The sequence below is a fragment of the Orbicella faveolata genome, unplaced genomic scaffold, assembly GCF_042242905.1.
Source record: "Orbicella faveolata isolate gen_17 unplaced genomic scaffold, um_ofav_v1 contig_1, whole genome shotgun sequence".
NCBI classification, from domain to species: Eukaryota; Metazoa; Cnidaria; class Anthozoa; order Scleractinia; family Merulinidae; genus Orbicella; species Orbicella faveolata.
In genome coordinates this window covers 12,851,636-12,865,715 of record NW_028301536.1, presented here as the reverse complement: position 1 = coordinate 12,865,715, position 14,080 = coordinate 12,851,636, and the positions used below count along the sequence as shown (strand labels likewise).

The 14,080-nt window shown below is 36.5% G+C and overlaps 2 protein-coding genes across 10 annotated transcripts in view; one reads left to right on the top strand and one right to left on the bottom strand.

Annotated features, from left to right (window-relative positions):
- Positions 1-4,885: 4,885 nt before the first annotated feature.
- LOC110065339 (BCL2/adenovirus E1B 19 kDa protein-interacting protein 3-like) lies at positions 4,886-11,006 on the bottom strand. Of its 3 annotated transcripts, none has more exons than XM_020772471.2 (7): positions 10,853-11,006; positions 10,593-10,725; positions 10,404-10,455; positions 9,189-9,268; positions 8,690-8,773; positions 7,989-8,069; positions 4,886-7,316 (listed from the first exon to the last, which is right to left on the bottom strand). In XM_020772471.2, the coding sequence occupies exons 1-7, from the start codon at positions 10,902-10,904 to the stop codon at positions 7,274-7,276; spliced, it is 525 nt and encodes a 174-aa protein (XP_020628130.1). In that variant the 5' UTR covers positions 10,905-11,006; the 3' UTR covers positions 4,886-7,273. The 3 variants fall into 3 exon arrangements, with proteins under 3 accessions (XP_020628130.1, XP_020628131.1, XP_089146136.1); XM_020772472.2 differs by having other exon boundaries at positions 7,989-8,066; XM_089290010.1 differs by having other exon boundaries at positions 7,248-8,069.
- Positions 11,007-11,727: 721 nt separating this feature from the next.
- The window catches only part of LOC110065284 (uncharacterized), a 59,337-nt gene continuing 56,984 nt past the window's right edge, over positions 11,728-14,080 (top strand). For 6 of the 7 annotated variants that reach the window (XM_089289953.1, XM_089289974.1, XM_089289970.1 and 3 more), the window contains exon 1: positions 11,728-12,770. In XM_089289953.1, the coding sequence (XP_089146079.1) occupies positions 12,060-12,770 (711 nt within the window). In that variant the 5' untranslated portion in view covers positions 11,728-12,059. The remainder of the gene's footprint in view (positions 12,771-14,080) is intronic. The other variant, XM_089289978.1, reaches the window with a different exon arrangement.

The following is a 14,080-nucleotide window of genomic DNA, read 5'->3' as shown; positions in this document are numbered from 1 at the left end:
GGGAGTATTTAGCATTTTGGGCCGATTTTTATTTTTTGCAGGATTGAGCTAATTTTTGGCAGACTGACTTGTTTTGACATGAAAAGCATCGTTGTGTAATTGTTTTTGTTGATTTGCGCTTTGTTTTTGAGAAATAATGTATGCAAAAAAACTCAGTTTTCTGAGCGGCATCTTTTGGAGCAAATCCTTCCAAGGTGGATTTTGATGTGGTGCAAACTTAAACAGTTACTGTTAGCAGCTTTGACAGCATGGTTTTTTTTAAATAGAAGTTTTGATTTTTGAAAGACGTAGAGAAATAGACTGGAAAAAAAAATTGACAGACCTCATATTGAACCGGTGTCACGACAAAACAAACTGGCATCCCGCCAGTTCAGCGCCTTATTCACTTGCGCTAATGAAGCAACAGTAAGAGAATTGCGTAATTATGTGAATAATAAAACTAATGGCAAATACCACACTTCGGTGACTTCATCATTTAGCAAAACAAAGGTTTCTTTTGTTTTTCGCTCAACAAAAGATCTCCAAAAGATACCGTTGGAAAACTGAGTTTTTTGCATATGTTATTTCTCGAAAACGAAGTGCAAATCAACAAAAACATTTACGCAATGATGCTTTTCATGTCAAAACAAGTCGGTCTGCCAAAAATTAGCTTGATCCTGCAAGAAATAAAAATCGGCCCAAAATGCTATACACACCCTTTTTGCACGAAAGCCTTCAATTATTACATTTTGAAGATTATTCAATGTAATTCATTTTAATTTTAATGAATTGCTGTACTTACAGTTCTCTTAGTGTCATTATTTCAGTTCATTTCATTGCAAATGAACTCATAACTAGAATGCAACTTTCAAATATACTTTTCCGTCCTTTTTGTTTCATGTGTTAGACACAAACACTGGACAGTATTAAAAAATCTCTTCCACAAAGGAAGGGTTTCCAAAAGTCACTTGATCTTATTAAACGTAGGAAAACAAATTAACTGCCATAATGGAATAATAATGTAATACTAATCATTCTTTTTTCTACTGAAAGCACTTTATGTAGGATAGAGATTTTTCCGATTGGGTACAGATGTGCAAAGGGTAGGGTATTATTTATAAAATTACAATTTTAATCATATCACATACTCTTTGTTGACAAAGTAGTCATTTGCACAAGGCTATATGTAATGCGAACATAGTTACAGCACCTTCGCTACTATTATAAGAAGTGAGAAAAAATCTGGGGAAAATCTCATCCTGCAGTCGCTAGTGGGATCACTACTGGGGACAATATAGCTTCTCATCATTTTTTCTCAGTTGCAGTTGCACAAACCACTGCAATATGACACTTGCCCCAGATTTCTTCTTGTTTCGCAAGTGGCAAATTGCATAAATTTTTGTTTTGTGTTATAAGAGAAATGGAAATGGTTGCTTCTGTTGTGCTAACATATACATTGCAACCTTGTTTCCGGGGCTTTTCCCTCAGAAATTAGGAGGGGCAAAGTTTGAGTTTTGTTACTGGTATCTTGGGACTTTGCACAACTCATAAAAATTAATAGAATAATAGAGAATTCTGCAAAAATTTCTGTCATGTCTTCATTCAAGGCTATGTAAATACACATGCCATTTTCTACTTCTTGATGGAAAAATTAATTCAAATATAGGAACCAATTGCAGTGTGTGAGTGTGCATGTGTGGGATAGATTGATTTGATTGGGGCAAGAATAATAACCAATTGAATTTTAGTGTGACCATTTCAATCAGTAAGCCCCGGCCAAACGATTGCAACATTTCAATGCAACATACCACTACATTGTTGGGTGCAACATGTTGCTTGCGTTTGGCCACACTGTTGCCACATGTTGCAAAATGTTGTGACATGTTGGGTGTTGTTGGCTCAAATTTGAAACTGGTCAAATTTTTTATGCAACATTTGTGGTTGTTGCATGTTGTTGTAGTCGTTTGGCCAGGTTCATGCAACAACGTTGCACCTGGGCATGCACACTAGTTCGATTTTCAATACCCAACATGTTGCAACACGTCACAACAGGGTGGCCAGATGCGTATGACATGTTGCGCCCAACAATGTTGATATGTTGTGCTGAAATGTTGCGATCATTTGGCCGGAGTTTGCAAATGCTTGGCCAACAATGTTGTGATATGTTGTAATCATTTGGCTAGGGCTTTATAAAGGTAATAATGATTAGTCTAAGAACTAAATACAGTGATGCTTCATGTTCTGCATGTCTCTCTTTTGTTGAGGGGGAAGGGGTGGCTTATATTTAATATTTAATATATATATATATATATATATATATATAAAACGGTTATAAAATGCCTCAAGCCAACAAAGAATGCCACTGCGTCAGGAGGATCAATGAAGATTCACAGTCCAAGCCTCACCGCAAAAATGAATTTAAAAACGTTTGATAAAGCAAGGACGGACAACTTCTGACGGTAAAAAAAGTTAAAAAGTTAAAAATTTAATAGAAAAACGTTTCGGTCTTAGACCTTCATCAGTTACAAGAGAAAAAGGACGAAAACTAAGTTTAAATACGGTTACAGTGTGGGAGATTACGTAACGAAATGAAAAATACAATATTGTGCTATTAATACATCGTGATTAATACAATACAGGAAGAAAATGCAAAACGAGAAATACAATGCTGTACTATAAATTGCGTCTTACAGGGTGATAATTAATAGACCAAACGAAAAGAATACAATACTGTGCATAAATTACATTATAGAGCGTGATAATTGCAGAACTAGGTTAAATTCAACCTAAAAACTAAAAGAGTTGAAATAGATAAAACGGACTCTTGCAATGCGGTAAATATAACGGGAAAAAAAAAAAAAAAAGAAGAAACCTACGTTTACGCTGGACAAGGTTAATAACAAAATCCCAAATCGAGGCCTTTGGAGCACTAAAGGGTTAACAAACAACAAAATCCCTGGAGGGGCCCTTAAACAATAAGCTGTAATAAGATCCCAGGCAGGGCCTTTGAGCATACCTAACACCCAAAAAGCTGACAAAATCCAAGGAAGGGCCTTTGAACTGCCTTATGGCGCGAACGCATATTTACACAAGAGAAAGTTAATTATAACAAATTCTGTTTTTGGAGTGAAATTCTTTTCTTTTATTTAAGCCATGGGGAGCCAAAGAGAACAGTTGAGCACTCCAATAAGCCTCTTTCGTAATTAAAAACCTATCGATCTCGTCTGAGTCATTAGGGGCCTGCACCTGATCAATGCATTGGAATTCAAAATCATCCAAGGAGTGTGGAATTTTATTGAAATGTACTGCTACCTCACAAGTGGTTTTGTTTGTGAGCATAGCAGACTTGTGGTTACGAAACCTAACCCGAAAATCGGTGGTAGTTGATCCTATGTACTGTAAACGACATTTCTTGCAGGAAACTAAATAGATCACGTTTTTAGAATCACAAGAAAGCCTTGAATGAATGGTGTATTTTCTGCCCGTTTTAAAACTTAGAAATGATTTAGATTCAACAAAGAAATTTCGACAGAGATCGCATCTATTTCTTTCACATTTAAAGCAGCCATTGTTTGGCTGAATTGTTTGTCCCTCATCGGTGGTTTTAAAACGAGATGGTGCTAATAATTCTTTCAGGTTTTTTGTTCTACGAAAAGATGGTATGATAGAGCCTTGAGGGAAAAGTTCTTTCAATTTAGGGTTGGATTGCAAAATCAACAAATGCTTTCTAATTATGCTACTCACATTAGGCAAATTAGGATTAAATGTGAGAACAAATGGAAATAATTTCTTCGATTGTTTTCCGCGTTGCCGTAGTAAATCATTCCTAGAAATGGTGGAGGCTTTGGAGAATTGATCGTCAACTAATTTGGAGGGATAACCCTGATTAACAAGATAACCCTTGTACTCAACTGTTCTCTCGGCAAGGAAAGTTTCTTCAGAGCAATTTCTCTTCAATCTAGTCGCTACTCCAAAAGGAATAGCCTTGAAGACATGCTTGGGATGGCAGCTAGAAGGTGGAAGGTAGTTTTATTGCGGTGAGGCTTGGACTGTGAATCTTCATTGATCCTCCTGACGCAGTGGCATTCTTTGTTGGCTTGAGGCATTTTATAACCGTTTTATATATATATATATATATATATATATATATATATATATATATATATATATATATATATATAAATAAATAAATAAATAAATAAATAAATATAAATATAAATATAAATATAAATATAATGTGGGAGGAAAAACACAAATAAACTACAAGTTCATCCCTACAAGCCTGTTTCGTGGTTGCCCACTCATCAGGGGATGAGTGGGGAAAATCCCCTGATGAGTGGGCAACCACGAAACAGGCTTGTAGGGATGAACTTGTAGTTTATTTGTGTTTTTCCTCCCACATTATATACTTTGCTCTACTCTGATGTATTGAGCACTGTTTTACGAAAATCAAATTTAACACTTTATATATATATATTTCTTATTAGATGTTTTGGTGTGTAGTATTGCTGTATATTTTTACGAGTTGTGCCGTATTTTGATGAACCCGTAGAGGGTGAGTCAAAATACAAACAGCAGGTAAAAATGTAAAGCGATACTATAAGAGATTTATTATCCATTTGCTGTAGTCAATAAACTTATCAATGAAAGAGGGAGAGTGGGACAGTTTTGTGTGCATGCACCGACCTGTTCGGCAAACAGGTTTTCTACTGTACAAATAACTGTACAATATCACTGTATATTTATTTGTACTGTTATTTGGACAGTGTATGCTGCAGTTGGATAATAATTAGTTTTATCGTCATGTTGTAACTGGGTGTTAAAATGTTAATTTGGGAGAGAAAGTATTATGGTGCAGGGTATCTAACTGAAAAGTCATTTCACCTTTGGGAAGACTGCACAAATATTATTGTAGTTAATGCCATTTATTTCTTTAGCAATATTATCACTTAGAGTTTGAAGTACAAATATAGTGTTGCTGCATAACCTTAGGACTTTTGCAGTATGATGTATATGTATGTCTATGTATTTAACTGTCTCTAAATTAATAGTCTACTAAAATAATGATACATGTTAAGCAAATTGTACAGCAGCACTACACATTAACCCATCACTTCATATGAGCAAAGGGTCATACACTGTACAGGTAATAAAATTAGAATCTGTGTCAATTGTCTGGTATTTTCCTTTGGTCTAAATTGAAGGTAATCATTTGTTTATGTAAAACTGATTGTGCTAACCTGATGAATGTTGCTGTAATTTCAGCTTACAGGTTGTTTCCTGCAGCATACATGTAGAGCAGATGTGCATCTTTGGAGGTATTGGAAAAAACAAGCAAACAAACAAACAAAATCAAAGAGAAACAAACAAACAATTTAACATTTAATCACACTTATCAATAGCCAGGGCAAGTTTTAGGTTGGTGTACCTTCCACTGAAACATTGCAAGTTAGCCTGTGAATAGGCTCCTTTGCATTTTCTGAGGAATAAAATCTACAGTAGCTTGGATTACTTGTCAATGCAGTTTTGTCCACCCCATACTCCAAAGGCAGCCTGTTCTGACCAAGCTGCAAGTGGCAGTTTCAGCCATGAAAAAATGGCAAAATAATCGTCACTCCAAATTGAACAACAACAACAACCCGTAAACACCTCAGTCTTTAATTAATACTATAGATCGCAAATAATATGGTAGTGCTAATTTACATGGTGAAACAAAATGCAAATATAGGACATAGCATTTAAAATGTATACCCTTGTAAATAACTTTAAAAAGATGTAGCACTGAACAGAAAGATTGAATATAAATAGCTTTTCTATAATGGAAATATTTTCATTGTTAGTAACTTTTTTAAGGAATAAAAATTTAAATGCAATAATGGATACTGTTCAGTAGAACTCCACTTAATATCCATGAATTATCTCAAGACAGAGAATGAACACACTTTCCCTTACATGTTGAGATCATGTCGCACATTGTACCACTGTTCTTCACTGTTGAAGATTGTTTTACACTGTACAATCCAATGTGGTTTTTAGGTATCAGATTTTATGTTGCCTACATAAAAATTATGCAGTATATCCACAATAGTGGACACCAATTGGTGTCATTTGTCAAACTTAATTTCTGCTAATTTCTCCTCCTACAATTATATTAAAAACTACTCAATACAGCAATTTCAATAAATACTTGGATAAGATACACTGTCTCAGCCTCATTATTACTGAACACCCTTGTAAACAGCCTGTTAATGTCCAAATTGTGATAAACTAGGACACTGCAATAAATGCTCAAACAAGGGCAAGCAAATTTTATAAACAAGAAAACAATTTTATTTTGCCAGTTCTATCACAATTTGAGAGAGACAACAAAAAATTTCATAAACATGGGATCATCTTTACATAAGGTAATAAGCATCTATGTAAGCTGTAATAATAAAATAATGCACTCTTCTACTCTGATCAGACAAAATAATGTATCATTATCTTCAACAAAAAAATTAAAAATGAACTGTCAAGAGCATTTTCCAAGTAACTTAAAAGTTACCACCAACTGATAAAAAATTGTAAGTTATACCTTCACAATAATTTAACTCTACAAGTTAGTGTGACTTTTAAATGTTCATAATTATTATTAAATAAATTTTATTATTAACGAATAAATTATTAATAAAACTATTTAATAATCAACAGTCAACCTTCCACAAGCAGACGCCTACCCTAACACAGACCCTTTGGTGCGCATTAAGCCAATGTGTACCCCATAAGTAGACTACTGACTATAATGAGACGCCTCCTTCAGCAGAACATATCACCCACTAAAACGCATCTTGCCCCAAAGTTGATACCTACATGTATACCTATACTTGCATGTAACAGATATTTCCATCAATTCACAGACAGTCTTCCACTAGCAGAAACCCCTTCTAAGAGACCCCAACACATATCTACAGCATATATATAGTAGCCGCCTTTCATAGAAATCACACATAACACAGATTCCCCAGCAATGTGGTTTACACTACTCTTGTGCTGAAGATGTCTGCATCAATGGAAGGCCTGACCATGTTAAAGGGAGGGTTATACCATTTAAAAACACTGAATTTGAAGCAAAAAATTAAAAAGAAAATTTTTTAAGACGGTTATTTGAAAATCAAAAATAATAATACTGTTGTGCAATACTGCCAAGCTTGACACCCCAGTGTGTTATCGACAATCCACAATTTTTGTGCTCTTCAGCATACAACTTCATAACCAGTGACAGGTAAAGATTTCATGTTTCCCTTGGTCACCATGATCATAATGCATCAACTTGAACCATGCGTCGACCCACGTAAACTCTGCAAAATTATTAACAATAGTTATAATTCAAGCAATAATTCTGAGTTTCCATTACATAATGTTTCACAAAAGAATATTCATTTGAGAAATATTGGAAGGCATAAAAATATATGAAAATTTCCCGGAACCACACATTGTACTTCAACTTTTGGAGGGCTAGGGGCAATACCACTGTTGCAAAAACATACCGACACCATTAGTAGGTGTCCAAAGTAGACGTCATCTTTATTAGCTCATCAGGCCGGTGCTTATCCCAATTTCAGTAGCATGAGGCAACTAGAAGCATTTCTACTCCTCCCTGCTGGATGAGATGCTTATCCACTGAAGGGATTGAGTTTGCCGGTACCCTGGGTGGAGAAATGCACTGCAAGAGTAAAGTGTCTTGCCCAAGAACACAAACACAATGTCCCTGGCCAGGGAGTTGCAGTGGCCTCATGATTAGTGTGCTTGACTCATTCAACTTCATTACTAATAGAAGCAGTAAACACCAATGAAGTAATATAGACTGTACATATTTAACCACTAGCACTTGGCCTGGTTACTTCTCATAATTTTAAATATTTAAAACCTGCACAATTCTTGATATAATAATGTACTTAATTGAAGGGATTTCATTTGGTATACATTCTACGATATGTTCCTGATGGGTGTGCATTAAATTATTCACTAACCCAATTCCAAATGCAATCAGATGAGATAGTACAACAGCAGGAACAACCACATAGAAATTGATGTTCATCAGTTCAGAACTACTGCAAGAATAAAACAAATTAGTGCTGCAATACTATTAAACAGTAACATTCAAAGTAAACTAGTAATAACCAGTTATTTTACCAAGTCAGTTGTGTATTAATAGCATTATCTAAATAGTTAACAGGTTAAAAGTCACTCTATTCAGATGTAAATTACACTGTCAATTAAACATGCTAACTCATCAAACTGGCATCTAGACTAACATGGCAAAATGACCCAGTTGAAATATTACAGTGAATGGTATGGACAAAGGGATGACAATGGACCTTGCTTTATTCACACCAAGACAGTAAGTAGTTCATGAGGGGGATATTCCCTATAATGGACTACACAGGTAAATGAGAAAGCGCTACCTTTTCCGTAAAAATGACATTTAATAATTTAAAGGGTAACTCAGGGTTTGGCCCTTTGGGACGAGTCTCCCTGTTTAAAATTGTTGTGTATACCCTCTTCTGCTACCCCCACCCCTCCTCCTTGCTGCTCTCTTCCTCACATGGGAATGCTGGAGGTGTGACCTAGAATGTCTATGACTTTTGGGAGTCCTTCTTTTGAAAAACAAATAGACAGATTACTGCTTTCACTCTCTCCTAAGGGTTTGGTCCATTTTTCTATTTATTACCTTCTCATAACTTTAGTTCTTCTGATGCTCAATGTTGAACCACGTGGCTTTGATTTCTTTGTCGGATGTTGCATCTTCCAATCCCTATTTGCAGCAATAAATGAAAAAAAAACCTGCGATGTCTGCTCTTCACATTCAATAGGTACAGTAATTAGAGATGCTTAATAATACTGTTCAACAGGATGCTGGCCTTCAAAAAATCAAAAATCCCAGGGAGATTTGCAATTTGCATGAGGCAACTCATACTGAGCACCTCCCCCCTTGAAAAGCTCTACCATCATAGACCCTCCCCCCCCCAAAAAAAAATTCTGCATATGCATTTTGAGAACGTATTTTCTTTGGCATAGCTGTAATATTTCTTGTTATCATTTGATGCATTTTTCTCTTCCTTCTCATTGGCCACGAGCCCACCACATGACCTGACAATAACTGCTGACAAATAATGGTCTACTCATGCGTGATGTGTTAATCCTCGATGTGTTAAGAGAAAGAAACTTACTTTGGAGGTTGCGATTCAATCCTGCTCGACCACTCCCAAATCCAGTCCGTGTTCCGCTCTTGAGGAAGAATTGGATCACCCTTCAAATAGCAAAAGAATTGTGTCAATAGACCTTTATAGCTTGGACGGTTTGTTTTCCCATTGCAGACCACGTGATGATACTCTTGCGAATTCTTGCTTTCAAAGTTTTAAATAGTTGTATGTATATGAATGAATAATTTTAAGATGGATAAAAGAAAAATTCTCTGGAGGATATCAAGTGGTCTACAATGGGAAAACAAACCCCCCAAGCTGAAGAGGTCTATTAAGGAGTGGGCACAATATGATCCAGTGATATAAATCCTTGATGATTAAATTAAGTTAAAAACAGTCAAAATGCATTTTATCACTGACAATGTTTATGCCTTGCAAATCTCGAAAATAAAGGAACTGACCGAAAGTTCTACCATCTCTAAATATCCATTGACACTTCTATGCAGACCAGAAGAGAGAAATTGTATTTTCAGACCACAGAACAATGAAAGAAGAGATCTAAAGCACCAATATGCGCCAGCTCTCAATAGCCACTAATATTGTGCTAACTATTTTGGCATTGTGTTTCAATGAGGGCTTTAATATTGAATTCCGTTTAATAATGAAGGAAAAAACGAAAATTGCAAATATCTCTAAAATATTCTCACGTCTTAAAGATCATAGTTCAGCAAGGGTTCTTTGTAAACAAGTTCTTATCACCATTGTTATCGGTTGGAGAGTGTCCTGAGAAGGCGGGAAAGCTTCTACTACATTATGACATGAAAGCTACAATGTAGCTATTTTCCTGTTCCAGATTCTCCATGTTCATTAATTTACTCTCACTGAATCGAAAAAAAAAAAGCTAAAATTATTCACATCAACGTGGCGTACGGTAAATAGCTATTAAGAAGGAAACATTTTAAAGTAGGATCATGTTGAAGTATGTTTTGAATTGTAGTACGAGCTTTAACTGCAAGTCTCACAATAGAGCACGCAAGGAAAGCATTTATTAATTTACGCAAGAGTTAATTTTAATCCTTTAAACACAGAACACTTTAGGTATCTTGAACAAAATAATCGACCATTTACAGCACAAAGAGCGTTGATGGAACGATCGCGAGCCACAGACAAAATTCTGCACACGATAAAATGAAGCCAGCGTCACGAACGCAAATTTGCAACAAGTAAGCTTTTAATACATACCGTTCGCAGAAGACCAGGTGGACTTGGTGAGCTAGAAGGGCTTTTCTCGCCACTAAATAACAAAAAAGACAAAGTGAACCTGACCATTCTAACACAAATAGGCTTAATATTAACCCTCCCGTCAAAACTTAATGAATGATAATCGGACCACAGCCTAGTTCGTAACCCCGGCGCCATCACCTAACCCACCTAGAACCTTGTTTCGACTGTTCCTCGACAGCCTCGGCAAGTAAATCTTCCATCGCACCATCTTCTGAAATGACTGGAGAATGCTGAGCCCCATTGCCGTTTCTGAACGAGCCATCCAGCTTTACCCACGAGCCTGTGAGAGGATAAATAGAGCACTGTTACAGATGACAACCAAACGGCCGCCATTTGTGTTGCGGATAATATTTTGACGCAGTGTTAATTGTGTTCGAGAACGCGCAGGGTTCGTTTGCGAAACTCACCATTCAAGGACTCGATGGAACTATGACTACCTCCATTTACGTTATTCGCCATTTATGAATTGACTTATACGAGAAACGCTTACACGCAACTGATGTCAAATACGAAAGTTTTCTATGAAGGAAAAAAATTCCTTTATTTTGATCAATTCTTTGGACCCTTGTTTACAATCACCAGTAAACCAATCAGAACCTCAAACGTTTCTCACGTGCTAAGGCTAGCAACGGAAGTGACATACTCCAAAACATTCTTCACCATCAAGCACAGACCGGACACGCGTAATAAACACCGATTGTCCATATTGGAATGATACCTAAACATGCCAAGGCCAAATGATTCTTTTTTTTTAAATAGTTCCTGTTTTGATAGCACTTCATATGCAGATTGAAGTGATTCGTATGCTCTACTTAGACCAAATGAATAATTCCGATTATATTAATTTAGGAAAGGAAAAAAATTATTGTTGTTAAGAGCATAATTTTTACAGCATTAATGTCATCTTGGAATTCCCTTCAGTTTAATTTGGACCAACACTTGAGCCTCAAAACGATGGCCGGATCGACTGAAATTCAATTTAGACAATATAGGCCTTCGAAACTTGGGGCCTGGAACTGAACACTAAAAGGAAGCTTTTAACGCGGGAAGGGTAGAAATCAAAAAAATTTCTAACGCGATATATTGATCTGAGCTCATTATATTTATAGTTTATTTTACAGCAGATACTGATATTACTGGAATTATGTGGATAGAACGACAAATTAAACTTAAAGACAAATTAAAAAAAAAAAAACGTTTTGGGAAGAAAAGCATTGGTTTCCTTACCCTACCCTGCTAAAATAACGATTTTGATATCCTTGCTTTCTCCCGAGCGTGACCAAATTATTTATGCGTGTAAAGGTAGTGCGAAGGAACTATCAACTCACAATTGCCCAGGAAATATTTCTTTTCTTTCAGACTGAAAAGATTTGTGCCATAAGTGACACTGGCGCTGCATAAGGAATTAAGTTGTCTGATGGAATTTAACGCGCAAATGCTCCAGTGAGCCGCATTGGCGACATGTTTACTCGTTGTCATGAAACGGAGCACGAAGACGTGAACTCAGTCCTCAAGAATGCATGTTAAATTCAAGTATGGATGAGTAAACTTTAACGAACACTACACCAACGCAGATGTAAGAATTCCAAGGGACAGGACAGCTGCAAATTTAACATGAGTAGAAGTCAATCGTGGAAGAATCTAGGGTCTGAAGGCGAGAAAGCGGTTGATCTCAGGCGAGCGAGTTCACAACCACTGTATACACCACAAACTACGGCAAGTGAGTCGAGTTTTGCGGCTTCAAATGCATCTTTTAAGTCAGGTATGGAGGATATGCGAAGAAGGATTGTTCATCTTAACAAGGAATTGGAACAGGAGAGACAACACTCTAAGAATCTCAAGAGAGACAAGGTATTAGAGATCAGGCAAGTTCGGGACGAAGAGCAGAAGAAAGCATCGGCAATGCAAGCGGATTTGAGGTCAAAATTACACAAGGAAAAGATGAATGAACTTACGTCCTTGAGAGAACAGTTGCACAAGGAAAAGGAGAAGGAAATTATGCAGATAATAAGACAAAAGGATGAAATCTTAAGAAGTGCTCAGCAGGCTTGGGCAAAGGAAAAAGACGACCTGAAATCGAAGGTCCGAAACGAACTTCGAGGCGAAGCCCGCGAAGATACGAAACGGGAATTTGAAAAGGAGCGCGGGAGATTAGAACAGGAGATCGCGGATCTTGATCGACAGAAACGGGAGCTAGAAGAAACATTAAAACTTGTTCAAGGTGCTGATAAAAGAAAAATCGACGATATTCGAAGAATACAGCACGAACATGAGGCAGAACTTGAGAAATTTAAAAGAAATTCGTGGCAAGAGAGCAGACAACAGGTGACGTAGATTTCATAGCGCAAATTAGCTAGTTATTGTATCTTATTTTTATCGCGGTCACCCCATTAACAGCGTGTCGATTAAATAAGCTATGGCCCCATTAAACCCTACGAATTGAATTTAAAATCTCTAGTCACTACGTGACGTTTACATCGTGCTGTACAACTTGAGATCTGTAGTTTATAGTCTGTAAACTACAATAACTCAAAATAGAGGTCAAGTTGTGAATAGTGTCGCTCTATATTGATTCTATTGTTGTGTTAAAAATTGTCACCGATATTCAATTTTTTTCCATCATTATCTTCAAAGAGCAGCGTAAGATAATATACTTCCCTAGCAAAACTACGTAAATCGGTTGAATGGCTTTGCGTAATAAACACCCGCTGCAATGTCTATGAAATTTACAATAACTCACTGATTTCGTTTGTTTACTTTTGGCTTGTGGGCTTTCCGTTTTGGACGGCTGGGTTTTATTTTCGGATTTGTGCTTGACCAAGGTATTGCATTTTTTTTTATTTGATCTTAATGTAATCCACATGTTTCAAGTCTTTTTTAATATTGTGTAGTTTCAGAAAGGGGGGTGGGGGTAAAATCAAAATGCCTAGGAAAGTATGAGCCAAAACTGGAATTTGCTGCGGAATAGGGCTGGGGGAGGGGGCGCTCAAACCAAAAATCCCTTCTTAGGAGGGGTTTGGATGTTTTCTAGAGGAACAAAAAAAATATTATTCAGGAATTTTTGAAGATTCGTCTACATTTATGTAAAGCAGAGCTATTAAAATCCACGACCTCTTAAAATTAGCACAGGGTTGAAACAATCATACAGGTTTCCAGAAATTATGTAAACTAAGACGAAAAGGCAGAGTAACACTTTCCTTGTCAAATTATATTTAATGAGTCTTCTTTTTCAGAGTTTTTTTTTTTCAGTCAGTCACAAAATAATGTTATCAAAATTACAATATTGAACCCTACTATGTAGAATTCGCAGGGGAAATGAAAAATTGTTCAGAATAGCAGGAGGTAGAAATAGCCGATATGACCATATATGACTGAAGGGAAAATGCAAAGAAAATGGTTTTGAGTTTGAAATAATGAGTAATTCGAAATAACTGAGTTTGAATTAGCCGGGTCTAACTGTAATAGAAACATGCAGTTGTCACACTCAAAAGGAAAGAGCTGTCATTGTTTAGACAGCCGGAGTGCAAGGTGTAAATGACAGAATGGTTGGAGTAATTGTAGAATACCGGACAGCTACCGAGGAGCTAACCAGAACTCTTTGTGAATGAGGCAATTTGAAACAATATGGGACTATT

What these genes read in the sequence shown, in the direction of transcription:
- LOC110065339 (XM_089290010.1), bottom strand. Translation starts at nt 10,904, where the DNA reads ATGGCGAATAACGTAAATGGAGGTAGTCATAGTTCCATCGAGTCCTTG. An exon ending in CAGTCGAAACAAGGTTCTAG is followed by an intron (nt 10,456 to 10,592) that starts GTGGGTTAGGTG and finishes TTTGTTATTTAG; the next exon opens with TGGCGAGAAAAGCCCTTCTA. An exon ending in CACCTGGTCTTCTGCGAACG is followed by an intron (nt 9,269 to 10,403) that starts GTATGTATTAAA and finishes TGCTATTTGAAG; the next exon opens with GGTGATCCAATTCTTCCTCA.